Source organism: Bos taurus, unplaced genomic scaffold (assembly GCF_002263795.3).
Source record: "Bos taurus isolate L1 Dominette 01449 registration number 42190680 breed Hereford unplaced genomic scaffold, ARS-UCD2.0 Leftover_ScbfJmS_713, whole genome shotgun sequence".
Lineage (NCBI taxonomy): Eukaryota > Metazoa > Chordata > Mammalia > Artiodactyla > Bovidae > Bos > Bos taurus.
In genome coordinates, this window is record NW_020192012.1 from 594963 (window position 1) to 613018 (window position 18056).

At 40.6% G+C, this 18056-nt stretch overlaps 1 protein-coding gene across 1 annotated transcript in view; it reads left to right on the plus strand.

Annotated features, from left to right (window-relative positions):
• The window catches only part of LOC528412 (ATP-binding cassette sub-family C member 4), a 209142-nt gene that overhangs the window by 100652 nt on the left and 90434 nt on the right, over positions 1–18056 (plus strand). The window contains exons 21-22 of the mRNA XM_059884492.1: positions 10206–10356; positions 16478–16597. Of these exons, the coding sequence (XP_059740475.1) occupies positions 10206–10356; positions 16478–16597 (271 nt within the window). The remainder of the gene's footprint in view (positions 1–10205; positions 10357–16477; positions 16598–18056) is intronic.

Consider the following 18056-nt stretch of genomic DNA (forward strand, 5'->3'; position numbering starts at 1 on the left):
TCCAATGCATGAAAGTGAAAAGTGAAAGTGAAGTCACTCAGTCGTATCTGACTCTTCGCGAGCTCATGGGCTGCAGCCCACCAGGTTCCTCTGTCCATGGGATTTTCCAGGCAAGAGTACTGGAGTGGGGTGCCATTGCCTTCTCCAAAGTGGCATTATGTTGCATTAAATTTATTGTCAGAGACAGTTTCCAGGCCCATAAATATCTCATGAGTTTGTATCACAGAGATTCTAGGATTGTAATCCTTGTAAATTTTGATGGACACTTTCTTATATAGACTCACAAAGTAAAAATCAGTTGTTTTCAAGATAGACCATTGAGCATTAAATATTTCAGAGTAATGTAATTTTCATACAATTTGCCAAAGTCCCAAATAACACTGAATAAGCAGTCTCAATTATCTACAATTCTTGTCATTGAAATCATCACCTCCAAGGAGTCTTCCTACTGGTAAAACAAGTGAAAATGAAGGTGAGATGTGGAAGTTAGGTTTAGGCATTGTAATTTTCCACAAAAAAAAAAGTTTGGGACTGCTCTGAGCATGTGAACTTTCACACAGCTGCTCTCAGCAAAATACTGTAATTTATTGAGGAAAACTAAGTTGCAAAACGCTTATTCCCCACACATCCGTCATTCGAGGGGAAAAAAAAATTAGCAGCTTGGCAGAGCTGAACTAGACTTCACGTCCTTTCATGGTCACAAAGGGCAAATGCCTTTGAGTCACCAATGGAGGCCGTGGTGGGAACACCAGGGACTGTGTCATTCCCTCCTCAGCACAAAAAGAATGCACTGACTGCAGTTGTATGAAGTAAAAATGCCCAAGAAAAAGAAAATGTGAATGTGGTCATTTCTTTCCAGAAAGGGGAGTGCAAAAGAACATGCCACTGCATCTGGATATTGAGAACTGTAGCCTGAGATTCAGTGTAATAGGTTATTATGGGTCACTTGCTTTTACAGCCTTTACTTGTCTCAGCACCAGTGACCCTTGCATTTCATTGTGTGGAGATGTCAGGGAAAATGTGTAGAGTATTGCAGCCTCTCCCACTGAATAATGAGTTTGTCATTTTGAGATTTCTGTGATGTGTTGATCACTTCCCCAACCGCTTCCTCAAATCCCCCTTGGGGATGTTTATTTTTAATATATATTTAATGCTAGTCCTTTGTGGATATTTTTTCTTTTTTAATTTTATTTTTTAACTTTACAATATTGTATTGGTTTTGCCAAATATCAACATGAATCCGCCACAGGTATACACGTGTTCCCCATCCTGAACCCTCCACCCTTCTCCTTCCCCGTACCATCACTCTGGGTCGTCCCAGTGCACCAGCCCCAAGCATCCAGTATCCTGCATCGAACCTGGACTGGCTACTCATTTCATATATGATATTATACATGTTTCAATGCCATGATATTTTCTTCCTGTCAGTGGCTTGCCATTTATATCCTTAGTGGAGGTCAAGGTTTAATTTTGATGAAGTCTAATGTTTACCTTTTTTTTTCTTTTGTAGTTGATGTTTTTTTTTTATTTTATTTTTAAACTTTACATAATTGTATTAGTTTTGCCAAATATCAAAATGAATCGGCCACAGGTATACATATGTTCCCCATCCTGAACCCTCCTCCCTCCTCCCTCCCCATACCATCCCTCTGGGTCATCCCAGTGCACTAGCCCCAAGCATCCAGTATCGTGCATCGAACCGTAGTTGATGTTTTTGTATCCTAAGAAATCTTTGCACATCCTTAGGAGTGTGAAGATACTTTTCTGTGTTCTACCTTTTTGGATATTGATGCATCTTGCACTAATTTTTAAATGTGAAAGAGTAATTAGTGGTTGAGTTTTATTTTTTCCAATTATTCTGGACATATTTGTTAAAGACTTTTATGCATTGAATTAAGGAAATCTGCATCTGTGTAATAGATTTTGTTCCTGAGTAGTTGCAGTTTATGCCAATATTTTGATCCTTATACCAATACTGCATTCTTAGTTACTGTACATTTTAATAAGAGATGAAACCCATAGTTTAAATTGTCTAACTTTGTGTTTCTTTGTCAAGTTTGCTTTGATCATTCTGGATTCTTTACTTTTATGTATCAATTTTAGAAATCTTTCAATTTGTTTTTAAATAAAAGCCTGAACATTTTATTAATGTTTCCTTTTAGCTATAGAATATTTTGAGAAATCTGAGTCTTAACAATGTTGGATCTGCAATTACTAATATTTGTCTCTCTCTGCTTATTTAGGTCTTCTTTAATTTTAGAAATATTTTGTAATTTTTAGTATAGACATCTTACATGTCTCTGGTTAAATTTATTCATGCATATTTGTTTTTCATAGTATTGTTGGATTGTCTTTTTAAATTATTTATTCATTTATTTTGGATGCACTGGGCCTTCTTTGCTATGTATGGGTTTTCTCTAGTTGCGGTGGCGGGTGGTGACTAGGTGCTATGGGTGCACTTCTCATTTTGGTGGCTTTTCCTATTGCAGAGCATGGGCTCTAGGGCACATGGTTTTCAGTAATTCTGGCACATGGGCTCGGTAGGTGCAGCCATTTGGTTCTAGAGCCTGGGCTCAGTGACTGTGGCACATGGGCTTACCTGCTCTGCACATGTGGATTCTTCCCAAACCAGGGATCAATCCCATGTTCCCTGCATTGGCAGGTGGATTCTTAACCAGTTGGACCACTAGGAAGTCTTGTTTCTGATACTATTACTCACTTGCTGTTGCTAGTTTATAGAAATATAGTTGATTTATTTGTGAATTAACTTTACATTTCCTGGAGTCAATAGTGGTATGTTTTTTATTTTTTTTAATTCTATAGGATTTTGTCCATATGCAATCATGTCAGCTATAAATAATGGCAGTTTTGTATCTTCATTTCCAATATCTATGACTTCTATTTCCTTTTCTTGACTTGTTGTGGCTAGAATTTCCAGTTAGTTAAAGAGAATCAGTTAGATAAGATAATCTTGTATTCTTAGGGCAAAATCTTTCAGTAATTTTTCATTACAAATAATATTAATTGCAATTTTTTAGGTAGGTATCTGTTATCAGATTGAAAATGTTTCTTTTAATTTCTCAATTGTCAAGAATTTTACTTTTTTAAAAAAATGAGGAAGAGGTAAGGAATTTTAACAAATATTTCTTCTACATCTCTTCAGCTGGTCATACACTTATTTATCTTTATGTTTTAATGTGATTTATGGTGATTGGTATTTGAAAATTAAACTTAACATTCCTGGAAAAGAGTTTACTTGGTCATAATGTAGCATCTTTTTTCTGTATTGCTGTATGTAGTTTGTCAAGAATTTCTGGACCTGTTGTTCATGAAGGATATTGGTCTATAATTTGCTTTACTTAAAATATTTTGTCAGCTTTTGTTATCAGAAGTATGTCAGTCAGTTCAGTCGCTCAGTCATGTCCGACTCTTTGCGACCCCATGTACTGCAGCACGCCACCAACTCCCTGTCCATCACCAACTCCTGGAGCTTACTCAAATTCATGTCAGTCGAGTCAGTGATGCTATCCAACCATCTCATCCTCTGTCATCCCTTTCTCCTCCTGCCTTCAATCTTTCCCAGTATCAGGGTCTTCTCTAATGAGGTCAGCGCTTCGCATCAGGTGGCCAAAGTATTGGAGTTTCAGCTTCAACATCATTCCTTCCAATGAATATTCAGGACTGATTTCCTTCAGGATGGACTGGTTGGATCTCCTTGCAGTCTAAGGGACTCTCAAGAGTCTTCTCCAACACCACAGTTCAAAAGCATCAATTCTTATGTATCCTCATGGAAATACATGGGAAATATTTCCATTTTTAATGGTCAGTTTAATGTCAGCTTGACGAGACTACATTCCTTAGTTATTCAGTCAAAAGGTGATCTGTGTGTTGCTCTGTAGGTATTTTGTAGATGTGATTGAAGTCCATAAATAGTTGATTTTAAGTAGGGACAAAGCCTCCCTGAAATAAAAAGAAATTCTGCTTGTAGAGAACAGTATCAGCTCCTGCCCGAGGGTTCCAACCTGTCCTTTGTAACAGGCGACCCTGAGTATTTTGGACTTGCCCAGTCAAGTTAGATTGTGAAATATTACCCTTTTTATATTGCTAGATTCAGTTCATTGGTATGTCGTTTAATATTCCAAGACAGTTTGGTTTGCAATTTTTCTTTCTTTTAATGTCTTTATCTGGTTTTTATATCATGATAATGCTGGACCTTGGAAAAGTACTGGGAAAAGTTTGGTAAAACTTTTCTGCACAGTGTTTTTGTGAAGCCCTATGGATTTACAGTCTTTTCTTTGAGAAATTTAAAAATTATGTATTCAGGGAATTCCCTGGTAGTCCAGGGGTCACGACTTGGTGCTTTCACTTCTGCGGGCCTGGGTTTGATTGCTGGTAGGAAAACTAAGATCCCACAAGCTGCACGGAATGGCCAAAACAATAAAATAAAGTAAAATTTAAAAAAAAAAGGATTCAAATTCTTAAATCAATATGTAGTTATTATGATTTTCTATATCATTGTTAGTTTTATATGTCATTTTTTAAGACATTTGTCCTTTACATTAAAATTTAAACGTTTATCTGCACAATGTTTATTATAGTCTCTTTGTAATGCTTATGGTATCTTTTGTGTTAAAATTAAAGCCGAAGTGTTAGTTCCTCAGTCATGTCCGACTCTTTGTAACCCCATGGACTGTAACCTGTCAAGCTCCTCTGTCCATGGGATTCTCCAGGCAAGAATACTGGTATAGGTTACTATTCTTTTTCCAGGAGATCTTCCCAACCCAGGGATCAAATGTGGATCTCCCCTATTGCAAGCAGATTCTTTACCATCTGAGCCACCAGGGAAGCCCAATCTTTTGTGTTATCCTCTTTTAATTCATGTGAATTGTAAATTTTCTCTCTCTTTTTTTTTTCTTTTGCATTTTGTGGTGATTTCAAAGAACCACGCTTTGTGTTTGTTGATTTTTCTGCTTAGAAGTTAGTTTTCTTTTTCATTCAGGTCTTTTGTCATTTAGTTGCTCAATTGTGCCTGACTTTTTGTGACCTCATAGACTGCAGCACTCAAGGCTTGCCTGTCCTTCAGTATCTCCCAGAGTTTGTTCAAACTCCTGTCCATTGAGTTGATGATGCCATCCAACCATCTCATCCTCAGTCGCTCCCTTCTACTCCTGCCTTCAGTCTTTTCCAGCATCAAGGTGTTTTCCAATGAGTCAGCACTTCACATCAGGCGGCCAAAGTATTGGAGCTTCAGCATCCAATCTTTCCAGTGAATAATCACCATTGATTTCCTTTGAGATTGACTGGTTTGATCTCTTTGCTGTACCAGGGACTCTCAAGAGTCTATTTTTTTTTTTTTATTTTCATTCTTCTACATACTTTAATATGCTGTTTTTTTTTCTTTTATTTATAAGATGGATTTCAAAACCCTTGATTTTAGTTTTTTTTAAAGACTTTTTTCTTTTTTAAAAATTATTTTAATTTTATTGGAATATGGTTGATTTACAATGTTGTATTTGTTTCAGATGTACAGCAAAGTGATTTAGTTATACATGTACCTATATTCATTCTTTTTTAGGTTCTTTTCTCATATAGGTTATCACAGAATGTTAAATAGATTTCCCTGTGATATACTTTTATAGTGCTCTTCTTTTTAAGGTGTACCATGATAAATTATAAAATAAGAGGACTCCAGTCTTAAATTTTGTAATATCGTTGAACTCTGACAAAAGTGGAAAGGAAACTATTGATCAGTGAGATACACTAAACATGAGGGAAGAGATACACCATGTTTCCCTAAAGCTTCCTATCGTGCTGGTTAGCAAACTGTGAACCAAACCCCACTATTCACTCTTCAGTGGAGTTAGCTATGACTCTAAGTTGGGAGTGAATTGAAGGATATCCAGGTCCCAGAGCTTATGTGGTTGTGAAAAGACCCAAGGCAGTCAAATAAGGGATGAAGAATGTGATTAACATATCCCAAGCAAAGGCCAGGTTTAGAAAAGCTTAGTCTTAGGGTTTGTACGTGGATGTGTATGCTTGTTAGTCACTCAGTTGTGTCCGATTCTTTGCAGCCTCCTGGACTAAACTGCCAGCCTCCTCTGTCCATGGAATTCTCCAGGCAAGAATAATGGAGTGGTGTGCCATTCTTTTTTCTAGGGGATCTTCCCAGCCCAGGGATTTTCTGTGAATTTTTCTGAATTATGAAAAATCACCATTTTCTCTCAAGTGAAAGATTTCATCTAAGAATTTTTTTATTTGATTATGTGGATTCATAGACTTTGGATAGAATTTCCCAAATGGGAAATATGTAAAAATAATGATTCTCCTTATCTGGGGAATATCAGGACTTGGGTCATTTGCTTCTGGGTCAATATACTTCTTTCTATATACCCATCACTGTCTCTGTTCCATAGTCTGACAGAGGTGCAGAAGCACATGCCATGGTGATGTGGTCCATCAGATGGGCCTGGAATCCAACCAGGTGGGGGTAACTGTGTGTGTAGCTTGAATTGGGCTTTTTGGCATTTCTGAGAATGTAGGAGAAAGAAATGAGGTTGGCTACAAGGAAGGGATTTATTGTGTGTTTATTGTACACTAGGATCTTTTGTTTCCTTCTTCAGATGTTAACTTCTTGCTTAGATACTATTTTCATCTTCTACAAACTTCTATAAAGGGTTTAAGATGGCTGGCAATAAAAGATTCACAAATGTACATAAATATAAAAGTAAAAGTTCTCAGTCATGTCCAACTCTTTGGCACCCCATGGACTGTAGCCTGTCAGGCTCCTCTGTCCATGGGATTTTCCAGGCAGGAATACTGGAGTGGGTTGCCCATCCCTTCTCCAGGGGATCTTCCAAACCCAGGGATCAAACCTGGGTCTCCTGCATTACAGGCAGATTCTTTACCATCTGAGCCACTTGGGAAACCAATATGTTGTGTGTGTGTGTGTGTGTGTGTATGTATAATAAAGCTGTTAGAGGCACCTTCTTTGAGTTGCTTTAGAATTTAGGGCCATGAAATCTGAACCTAACTCCAGAGTTTCTGAGAGCATTAGTAATGGGTCTTCAGTGGGTACCTAAGGAAAAAGCATTGGCACAGCTTCCATGGAGCCCTTCATTTTGATCTTACTTCTGCTTCCCAGGCTACGTGCCAGGCTGGGTTAGTCATAAAAGGCCCTCACCTGGAGTGGTTTAGTCACTCAGTCTTGTCTGACTCTTTTTGACCCCATGGACTCTAGCATGCCAGATTCCTCTGTCCATGGGATGTTCCAGGCAAGAATACTGGAGTCAGTTGCTATTTCCTTCTCCAGGGGAACTTCCTGACCCAGGGACCAAACCTGGGTCTCCTGCATAGCAGTCAGATTCTTTAATGACTGATCCACCAGGGAAGCCACCTGGGGAGAGCCAGATTGTTGAAATGGATGAATGTTGTTCATCAAATGATGCAAGTCTGCTAAAAACCAATAATTTGGGGTTTTTTCTGTTAATAATTAACACTTTAGGTGTAGTTTTTGTTTTTGACAAAAAACAATGGCAAGCCAAGTGACCTAAAGTCTAGACATAGAAGGAGCTGGAAGGACCCCTCCCTATGAACATGAAGGTTGTAGCCTGGTAGGACGCACAGTCAAGCCAGTGGCTGAAAGAAATTGTTTTCTGTAGGTCTAATAGGAGGGCAGTCAGACAGCCCTACTTTTCTCCACTTAAGATTATCATTTATTCCTTCAGAACTCCATGCTCTTCACTCTGAGTTTTCTTTTGATACCACAGCAGAGACAGGGAGAAACGGGAAAGCACGTGGGTCTCCATCCAGATCATGCAGTTTGGTTCCCAAGGGCTCCTGGCCACAGAGTCACAGTTCTGGTTGTTTGTTCCTCCTGCCTGCAGCTGTGGCTCTGGGAGTCCCTGAGCACAAACTGCTCCTCTCCTTCTCCAGGATAAGCAATACCTTACTGGGAAACTTTAGGACAACCACTTACCCTCCCAACTTCATTATTTCTTATCTGTAAAGAATATCCAGTGTTAACTCAGTTAAGCATCTCAACCTTCTCATCCCAGCTCCTTTTTGGTCAAAATTTCCATTAACTGTGATTACTGCCTGAAAATCATTCATGCCATTCTTTATATTTGTTAAACAAGCCTATAAAATCAGTCATAAGTCTTAGAATTGTCTAAAAATATTCAGGTATTCTTCCCTGTGTTTCCCCATCCCCCTGTGAATATCACCATGGATTTGTATCCACCTGAGATCATAAACTTCAGAGGCCTTGGTCAAAACTGGGTGAATCTGCTAGTCCCTACCACTTCACCCGACTTTCTTGGCAGGCAGACACTCAGTGTTGATTGCATTCTTATTGCCTGATACTGTCCTCCAGAGTATCATCATACTTTTCCTGATAAAGATGGATGCTTAAATCAGCATCAACCAATGATTTCATTTTCTATTCTACCTGATGTCTTTTTTAGACCTAGATCATTTCCTAAGAGAAAATCATCTCAGGGGATAATGTGATGATTAAGAGAATATTCATGGAACCCAACACAGGGCCTTACACACAGTACACACATTGTAAATGGAATCTGGTGTTGTTATAATAGTTAACCTTTGGAATGGGCATTTTAAATACTTAGTATAATGATAGAAAGATGGCTGTATGTTGGGGGCAAGCTTAAATATGACATAATGGCTCATGACATGGGGTTCCCAGCTCCGTGACTTAGGCTTTGCAGTTTCCATCAAGTTACTTTTCCTCTCCCTGTGCCTCACTGTCTCCATTTGTAAAATTAGATAATACTGTTACTAGATACGTTACACTGAATTTGTAATTGCTGCTGCTGCTGCTAAGTCGCTGCAGTCGTGTCTAACTCTGTGCAACCCCATAGACAGCAGCCCACCAGGCTCCCCCGTCCCTGGGATTCTCCAGGCAAGAACACTGGAGTGGGTTGCCATTTCCTTCTCCAATGCATGAAAGTGAAAAGTGAAAGTGATTAACCACTTCTTTATCCCTACATGGATAGCTGAAGCATCTGGATTCCTCATCTGTAATGCTTGCTCACTCCTTTCTCTAGTAACACCTGCTGACTCCTGATAGTTTGAGATGCAGCTCCTACTCTCTGAGCCTCAAATAGTCTCATCTGTTAAAAATAATAATTCCTTCTCAAGATCGCTTTGGCTATTCGAGGTTTTTTGTATTTCCATACAAATTGTGAAATTATTTGTTCTAGCTCTGTGAAGAATACTGTTGGTAGCTTGATAGGGATTGCGTTGAATCTATAAATTGCTTTGGGTAGTATACTCATTTTCACTATATTGATTCTTCCAATCCATGAACATGGTATATTTCTCCATCTATTAGTGTCCTCTTTGATTTCTTTCACCAGTGTTTTATAGTTTTCTATATATAGGTCTTTCGTTTCTTTAGGTAGATATATTCCTAAGTATTTTATTCTTTCCGTTGCAATGGTGAATGGAATTGTTTCCTTAATTTCTCTTTCTGTTTTCTCATTATTAGTGTATAGGAATGCAAGGGATTTCTGTGTGTTGATTTTATATCCTGCAACTTTACTGTAGTCATTGATTATTTCTAGTAATTTTCTGGTGGTAACAATAACCGGGTGTACGAGACAGCAAAAGAGACACTGATGTATAGAACAGTCTTATGGACTCTGTGGGAGAGGGAGAGGGTGGGAAGATTTGGGAGAATGGCAATGAAACATGTAAAATATCATGTAGGAAACGAGTTGCCAGTCCAGGTTCGATGCATGATGCTGGATGCTGGGGGCTGGTGCACTGGGACGGCCCAGAGGGATGGTATGGGGAGGGAGGAGGGAGGAGGGTTCGTGATGGGGAGCACATGTATACCTGTGGCGGATTCATTTTGATATTTGGCAAAACTAATACAATTATGTAAAGTTTAAAAAATAAAATAAAATTAGAGAAAAAAAAAAAATAATAATAATAATAATTCCTGCCTCAAAGGGCTACTGAGTGTATCACAAGAGCTGATACCTAGAAAGTTCTTATCAGAGTGTTTGGTGCATGCAATAAACATCATGAGGACCACCTATACTTCTGTTTCTTTGGAAGGGAAAGCATTCCCTGCTGTTTCAACAAGTTTCAAGGAAAGGAGTTTAATCCTAACAAATCAATAAAATTTATCTTTGAAAAGTATCCTTGACATGAAGGCCTCTGTATTTTCGCTATTTCAGACATTTCTACTTGTGATTGGTGTGGTGGGCGTGATGGTGGCTGCAATTCCTTGGACTGCTATACCTGTGATTCCCCTTGGCATCATTTTCTTTTTTCTTCGGCGATATTTCTTAGAGACATCACGAGATGTGAAACGCCTGGAATGTACAAGTGAGTACCAGGGCTCTCAGGTTGGGATGGCAGTGCAGTCTATCTTCCATTTATGCCTCAATTAACCAGACCCCTGAAACTCTGCAGACTGTTCTATGGCATTTCTCACTGTTAACATTAGGTGATTGAAAGTTATAGCCCCTGAGAGTAGGTTTGGCCCTTAAGGCAAATGGAGCTGGCAGCGGGTCAGCTGCCCTTTGCATTTTATCCCAAGGAGGATGGATGTGAGCACCATGAGGACAGGAAACATTTCTGTCTTGTTCATGACCTATGTCCTGAGTATCCACTCTGTTAATACCATTATTGAAAGTATTTAATCATGTTGGAACTAATGTAGAAGGAAAATAGAGAATTGTTCTTCAAAAGAAAGCTGAGCGCTGAAGAATTGATGCTTTTGAACCGTGGTGTCGGAGAGAAGACTCTTGAGAGTCCCTTGGACTGCAAAGAAATCTAACCAGGCCATCCTAAAGGAGATCAGTCCTGAGTGTTCATTGGAAGGACTGATGTTGAAGCTGAAACTCCAATACTTTGGCCACCTGATATGAATAGCTGACTCATTTGAAAAGACCCTGATGCTGGGAAAGATTGAAGGCGGGAGGAGAAGGGGATGATAGAGGATGAGATGGTTGGATGGCATCACTGACTCAATGGACATGAGTTTGGGTAAACTCTGGGAATTGGTGATGGGCAGGGAGGCCTGGCGTGCTGTGGTTCATGGAGTTGCAAAGAGTCAGACACGACTGAGCGACTGAACTGAACTGAACTGAAAGTTACCAGAAATGACAAGGAAAGGAAAAGATTAGGGAAAGGAAAGGAGACCTCAGGAAATATATGTTAAAAGTGATATATTTGAAAAAAATATTCTTTCACATGTTCTAGTAAGTTGCAGTTGTTAAAAGTATTGGAAAGATGTGTGTTAGTTGCTTAATCATGTCTGACTTTTTGAGTCTGCATGGTTTGTAGCCCACCAGGCTCTTCTGTCCATGGAATTCCCCAGGCAAGAATACTGGAGTGGATAGCCATTCCCTTCTCCAGAGGATCTTCCTGACCCAGGGGTTGAACCCAGCTCTCCTGCATTGCTGGTGGACTCTGATATCTAAGTCACCAGGGGAGCCCTATTGAAAAGATAAGCCCTTTTATTTTCATGTCTGCTCTTGGTCATTTTCAGTATTTGGGGTGATAACCACACTGTTTGAAAGCTGAGTGGGGAAGAATTGATGCTTTTGAACTATGGTGTTGGAGAAGACTCTTGAGAGTCCCTTGGACTGCATGGAGATACAACCAGTCCATCCTAAAGGAGATCAGTCCTGGGTGTTCATTGGTAGGACTGATTTTGAAGTGTTTGAAACTCCAATACTTTGGCTACCTGATGCGGAGAGCTGACTCATTTGAAAAGACCTTGATGCTGGGAAAGATTGAGGGCAGGAGGAAAAGGGGACGACAGAGGATGAGATGGTTGGATGGCATCACTGACTCAATGGACATGGGTTTGGGTGGACTCCGCGAGTTGGTGATGGACAGGGAGGGCTGGCGTGCTGCGGTTCATGGGGTCACACAGAGTCTGACACAACTGAGCGATTGAACTGAATTGAACCACACTGTTTGTGTTCCCCTTTCTCAAAGCTATTCATAGAAGTGATGCTGAAAATAATCCCCTAGGAGAACTCAGGAGGGGGATCGGTTCAGTATGTATTTAGTTGATAACTCCATTCACCTTCCTAGTTTTAGAATAATGGGGAACAGAGGCATCCTTGGTGGTCCTGTGGTTAAGACTCTGTGCTTCCACTGTGGGGGCAACCAGTTTAGTCCTTGTTGGGAAACCACATTCTGCAAGGTGCAGCAAAAAACAGAATAATGGGGAACACATTTTATGATTCATTAGTCTATTATACAGGTAATCACAGATGATGAAATAATCAAATTTTTCTCTTATTATTGCACACATTTCATCAGTATTAAAACAAAAATAAGGAAAATAGATTGTTATATATTTTTAAAAGTTATAAAAATAACCAAAAAGTAAGGAGAGAATATGTTTGCATCAGAGACCTCAACCGTGAATAATTATTGGAGATTAATACCAATTTAACCTTCTAGAAACCAAGCCAAGAACAGACGCATGTTGAGTCTCATGCTTCTCTGTATCTACTAAGTGGGAAAAAAATCTCAGTTCATCCAGTCAGGAGTTTTATTGTGGCATTTGTATGTTTTGTTTTTAATAGTAAACACTTGAGGTACTTACCTTTATTTGCAAAAAGAATAGTGATCATCAGTTTCATAAAATCTGTAGAAGACATTTTCACTCATCAAGAGAAGCAGCTAACCTCCTGTGAGGTCGAGTTTGGCGAGGTGTTTGGATGGATGGGGACCAGTAGAGTCCAGGTGTGTGTGCAGTTCTACCTATATGACTCAGTGGGATGGTAGGACCTGGGGAGGCAGAAAAGGAAGTGATGAGCTCCATCCAGTCTTCTGTGTAGACAGGGTTCAGACGTTTTATGGTTTGAGGCCACTCATGAGATGGAGTCATTCAAATAGTCTTGTCGCAAAGCAGGTCTCTGGCACATTGAGAGAGAGGTTGTTCCAGAAAGAATATTTGACAGAATTTTTGCATGGGGCAAGGGCTATTTCCCATTCACATGGAAGTGGAGAAATGGGCTCCTTCTGAGGCTTTTGTCAAGAAGCAATACACGATTTTCTCAGTATTTGATCTGGAGAGTCTGAGAACTTTGGCACCATCACTGTGGATTGTTTGGATTTTTTGCACCGAGTAGGCTGAAACAGTTAAGTTCAGTTCATTTCAGTGGTTCAGACGTGTCCGACTCTTTGCAACCCCATAAATTGTAGCACAACAGGCGTCCCTGTCCATCACCAACTCCCGGAGTTCACTCAAACTCACGTCCATCGAGTTGGTGATGCCATCCAGCCATCTCATCCTCTGTCGTCCCCTTCTCCTTCTGCCCCCAATCCCTCCCAGCATCAGAGTCTTTTCCAATGAGTCAACTCTTCGCATGAGGTGGCCAAAGTACTGGAGTTTCAGCTTTAGCATCATTCCTTCCAAAGAACACCCAAGGCTGATCTCCTTTAGAATGGACTGGTTGGATCTCCTTGCAGTCCAAGGGACTCTCAAGAGTCTTCTCCAACACCACAGTCCAAACACATCAATTCTTTGGTGCTTAGCTTTCTTCACAGTCCAACTCTTACATCCATACATGACTACTGGAAAAACCATAGCCTTGACTAGACGGACCTTTGTTGGCAAAGTAATGTCTCTGCTTTTTAATATGCTATCTAAGTTGGTCATAGCTTTCCTTCCAGGGAGTAAGCGTCTTTTAGTTTCATGGCTGTAGTCACCATCTGCAGTGATTTTGGAGCCCAGAAAAATAAAGTCAGCCACTGTTTCCACTGTTTCCCCATCTATTTCCCATGAAGTGATGGGATCAGATGCCATGATCTTCGTTTTCTGAATATTGAGCTTTGAGCCAACTTTTTCACTCTCCTCTTTCACTTTCATCAAGAGGCTTTTTAGTTCCTCTTCACTTTCTGCCATAAGGGTGGTGTCATCTGCATATCTGAGGTTATTGATATTTCTCCCAGCAATCTTGATTCCAGCTTGTGCTTCATCCAGCCCAGCATTTTTCATGATGTACTCTGCATATAAGTTGAATAAGCAGGGTGACAATATACAGCCTTGATGTACTCCTTTTCCTGTTTGGAACCAGTCAGTTGTTCCATGTCCAGTTCTAAGTGTTGCTTCCTGACCTGCATACAGGTTTGTCAAGAGGCAGGTCAGGTGGTCTGGTATTCCTATCTCTTTCAGAATTTTCCACAGTTTATTGTGATCCACAAAATCAAAGGCTTTGGAATATATAGTCAATAAAACAAGTTAGACAATACATTTAATCCAGGTACCCCATCCTGCATACCTCAGATAACCATATGCGGTAGCCAGTTGATTAGAATGTTTATGTTCTCTATCTAGGTGGTGGTGGTGGTTGTGTTCAGTCCCTCAGTCGTGTCTGACTCTTTGACCCCAGGGACTACATGCATCATGGCAGGCTTCTCTGTCCTTCACCATCTCCCAGAGTTTTCTCAAACTCATCATGTCCATTGAGTTGGTGATGCCATCCAACCATCTCATCCTAGGGCTGAGTGGATTGTCACCTGGCCCCTAGCCCATGCTGTCCTCCCCCAGCCGAGGGTCTCCCATTCTCTCTGAGCCCCAGTGTCTCACAGAAGGAAGCCTGCTCCTTCCTTCCTTATAGAATTGGGAACACTAAACACAAGAGGAGGTTCTGTGTCTTTACCTATTTGTACCTCAACCCCTCTAAATGTGCAGTGCGCAGATGCATGTTGGTACTGGCTGAACTGTCATCAGACAGGCATTCAGATACTGGACTAAAGAGTGAGAACCTGAAAACAGTTTGGAGTTTCACCCTTGATTCTTTCCCCATAATTTTATAAAATCTCTGAAGCCTCCTGTAAGATGCATTACTAACTTCCCATAAACAACCTAATTGTACTAACAGGTCTTCTCTAGGAGACACACAGGTAACAAAGTGATGTCAGTATTTCCTGCTGATACAGCACAAGTTATCATTCACCCCCAGACAGAGGTCACAGGCTCACTATGTGTCCCTGACAACAGCAAGTTACAGCCTCATTCTTTGGAGGAATGAAAACCCCACCAGAAGTGTCCTCCCTGCTTGGCAGCCTGCAGCCTACCTGTTCCCTGATGTGCAGGAGCCTGACCTTGATGCTTGTGGTCAGTGTGCTTTTAGAAAAGAAGGCAGGATATGAATGGTCAGTCATGTGACACCAGGCCCAAACCCACATGTAGTCACTCAAAAGAGAATGGCCACTAAGGCCACTGTCAGATTCTAAAAGATTGATGTGAGTGTCACACGCTGCAGTGACCTCAGAACACCAGGACAGGTATCTAGCAGGCAGTTAATAAAATGTCCATCAGGTTCCTGGAATGGAAGTCAAGACTGTTCAAAGGCTCCTCATCTGCCAGGTCCTGTGGGCACAAGAGTGGTGCAGCACCGGGTGATCCATGACCTGCACAGAGGTTCCTGGCGCAGGTGCAGGGAGAGGCCCAGGACAGGGGAGGCAGCAGACTGTCCACTCCCCTTAGTCGTCTCACCCTGTCCTGTGTCTGGCTCTGGTGCAGGGTTGGGGATGTACTGACTCTATCCCAGCCCTTATGTTACTCATCTGAGGAGGAGACAGCCCACAGGTTACTCAACAAAATTCAGTGTGGTGAGGACTCTAATTAGGAATTAAATTTTAAAAGGCTACTGATTCAAAAATTAGTGAATGGTAATTCACTACCATTATTCTTCACTTCACTACCCAATAGTGAAGGGTAATTACTCACCCATGAAAAAGAATGGAATATTACCATTTGCAGCAACATTGATGGACTTGGGAATATTATTATTTGTAAAGTAAGTCAGAGGAAGATAAATATGATATCACTTATATATGGAATCTAAAAATAATACAAATGAATCTGTATACAAAATGGAAATAGACTCAGAGACATAAAAAACAAACTTACAGTTGGCAAAGGGGATTGGGAAAGAGGGAAGAACAAGTTAGAAGTATGGGATTAATAGACATACTGCTATTAATGTGTCAAATAGACAACAACAAGGAATTACTGCAAAGCACAGGGAATTTTATTCAGTATCTTGTATTAACGTGTAATAAAATATAATCCGAAAAAAAATAACTGAATGACTATACTATATACCTTAAACTAGCACATTATTGTAAATCAACTGTACTTCAATATATTTTTTAAAAATTGTCAACAATTTCCACCTGGTGAGATGCCAGAAAAATTTGGAGGGAGGCGTGTGTGAGAGGATCTTGATGAAAGAACAAGAATTTCTTTATCTAAATCTAGCTGTGGTTTGAATTTGATCAAAAATAGTTTCAAGGAGAATCTTTCATTCGCAGGTCATTAAAGTGAAGCTTAGTGTGAGCAGGAATTTGAGGGTCACATGGAGGATTCCCTTTGATGGGATGTGTGACCACAGAGCCCGGGAGGCAGTGGGTTTCCTTGCATCCAGCCTCCTTGACTTTCTCTACTGTGTGTCTGTCTCTGCTTCCCCAGCACGGAGCCCAGTATTTTCCCACTTAGCATCTTCTCTCCGGGGACTCTGGACCATCCGGGCGTACAAAGCTGAACAGAAGTTTCTGGAACTGTTTGATGCACACCAGGATTTGCACTCAGGTCTGTAAGTTTCTGGAGATGATTTCAAAGGATGGGATGTGCTCCCTTCTGAGGCTGACCTCCCTCTCAGGTGGCCTAGTAGGCCAGCACCTCTCTCTGTGTCACTCCTCATCCCCCTCTGCACACCTGCCTCCCCCACCCCTTCCTCTCAGCATCCCCTCAGTGCTCCCTTCTTCCCTGTCATCCCCTGCTTTTCTCCCCTGACTGGCTCGCATTGTCCTTGCATCACTGTGCCCTGTAGACTTCTGTCTCTTTAGGGTAAGAGTCAGAAAACTTCTTTTTTGTGAAGATCCAGATAGAAAATATTGTAGGCTTGTGTGCTGTACTGTGTCTGTTGCAACTACTCACCTTTGCTGTTGTAGCACAAAGACAGGCAAAGATAATACATCAGAAAATGGCAGTTTCTGTGTTCCAATAAAACTTTATTTACAGAACCAGGTGGTAGCTGTTCTCACCCTCCAGACTGCGGTTTGCTGACTCTTTTCAGAGCGTGGAGGGTGGCAGATGTGATTGAGGAAATAATTTCCTGATTTGCCATCCACTTGATTATGTTTTTATCAGTGAAATTTTTTCCCTAGGTAGAAAATTCAGAATTTCCTCTAAGTCTATAAAATCCAAGCTAAACTTTCCAATAATTATTGTATTTTGAAGATAAAAATGGCATTTTGAAAGTCACATGCAGGTACATATACACAATGGAGTATTACTCAGCCATTAAAAAGAATACATTTGAATCAGTTCTAATGAGGTGGATGAAATTGGAGCCTATTATACAGAGTGAAGTAAGCCAGAAAGAAAAACACCAATATAGTATACTAACGCATATATATGGAATTTAGAAAGATGGTAACAATAACCCTGTATGCGAGACAGCAAAAGAGACACAGATGTATAAAACAGTCTTTTGGACTCTGTGGGAGAGGGAGAGGGTGGGATGATTTGGGAGAATGGCATTGAAATATGTATAATATCATATATGAAACGAGTCACCAGTCCAGGTTCAATGCACGATACTGGATGCTTGGGGCTGGTGCAATGGGACGACCCAGAGGGATGGTATGGGGAGGGAGGAAGGAGGAGGGTTCAGGATGGGGAACACATGTATACCTGTGGCAGATTCATTTCGATATATGGCAAAACCAATACAATATTGTAAAGTTAAAAAATAAAATTACATAAAAAAAAAAGAAAGTCACATGCAGTTCCTGTTAGCTGATGGTCACATAGACATTGGCTCCTAAGAATAAACACTGCAGGGCCCTGTGGTGAGGGCAGAAGGTGCTGGAAACAGTGTGAGCTGTGCTCTCTGCTGTGTGAGAGCTGGGAGCAGTCGACCCTGTGAGAGGATGATCTTCACACTGAGGCCCAGCACTGCAGGAAATGCACAGATGAGATGATTTTCCATCTTCCTTCTTGTGATCTTATTTCTGTTGATAACCTGTGGGTTGAAATTTTCAAT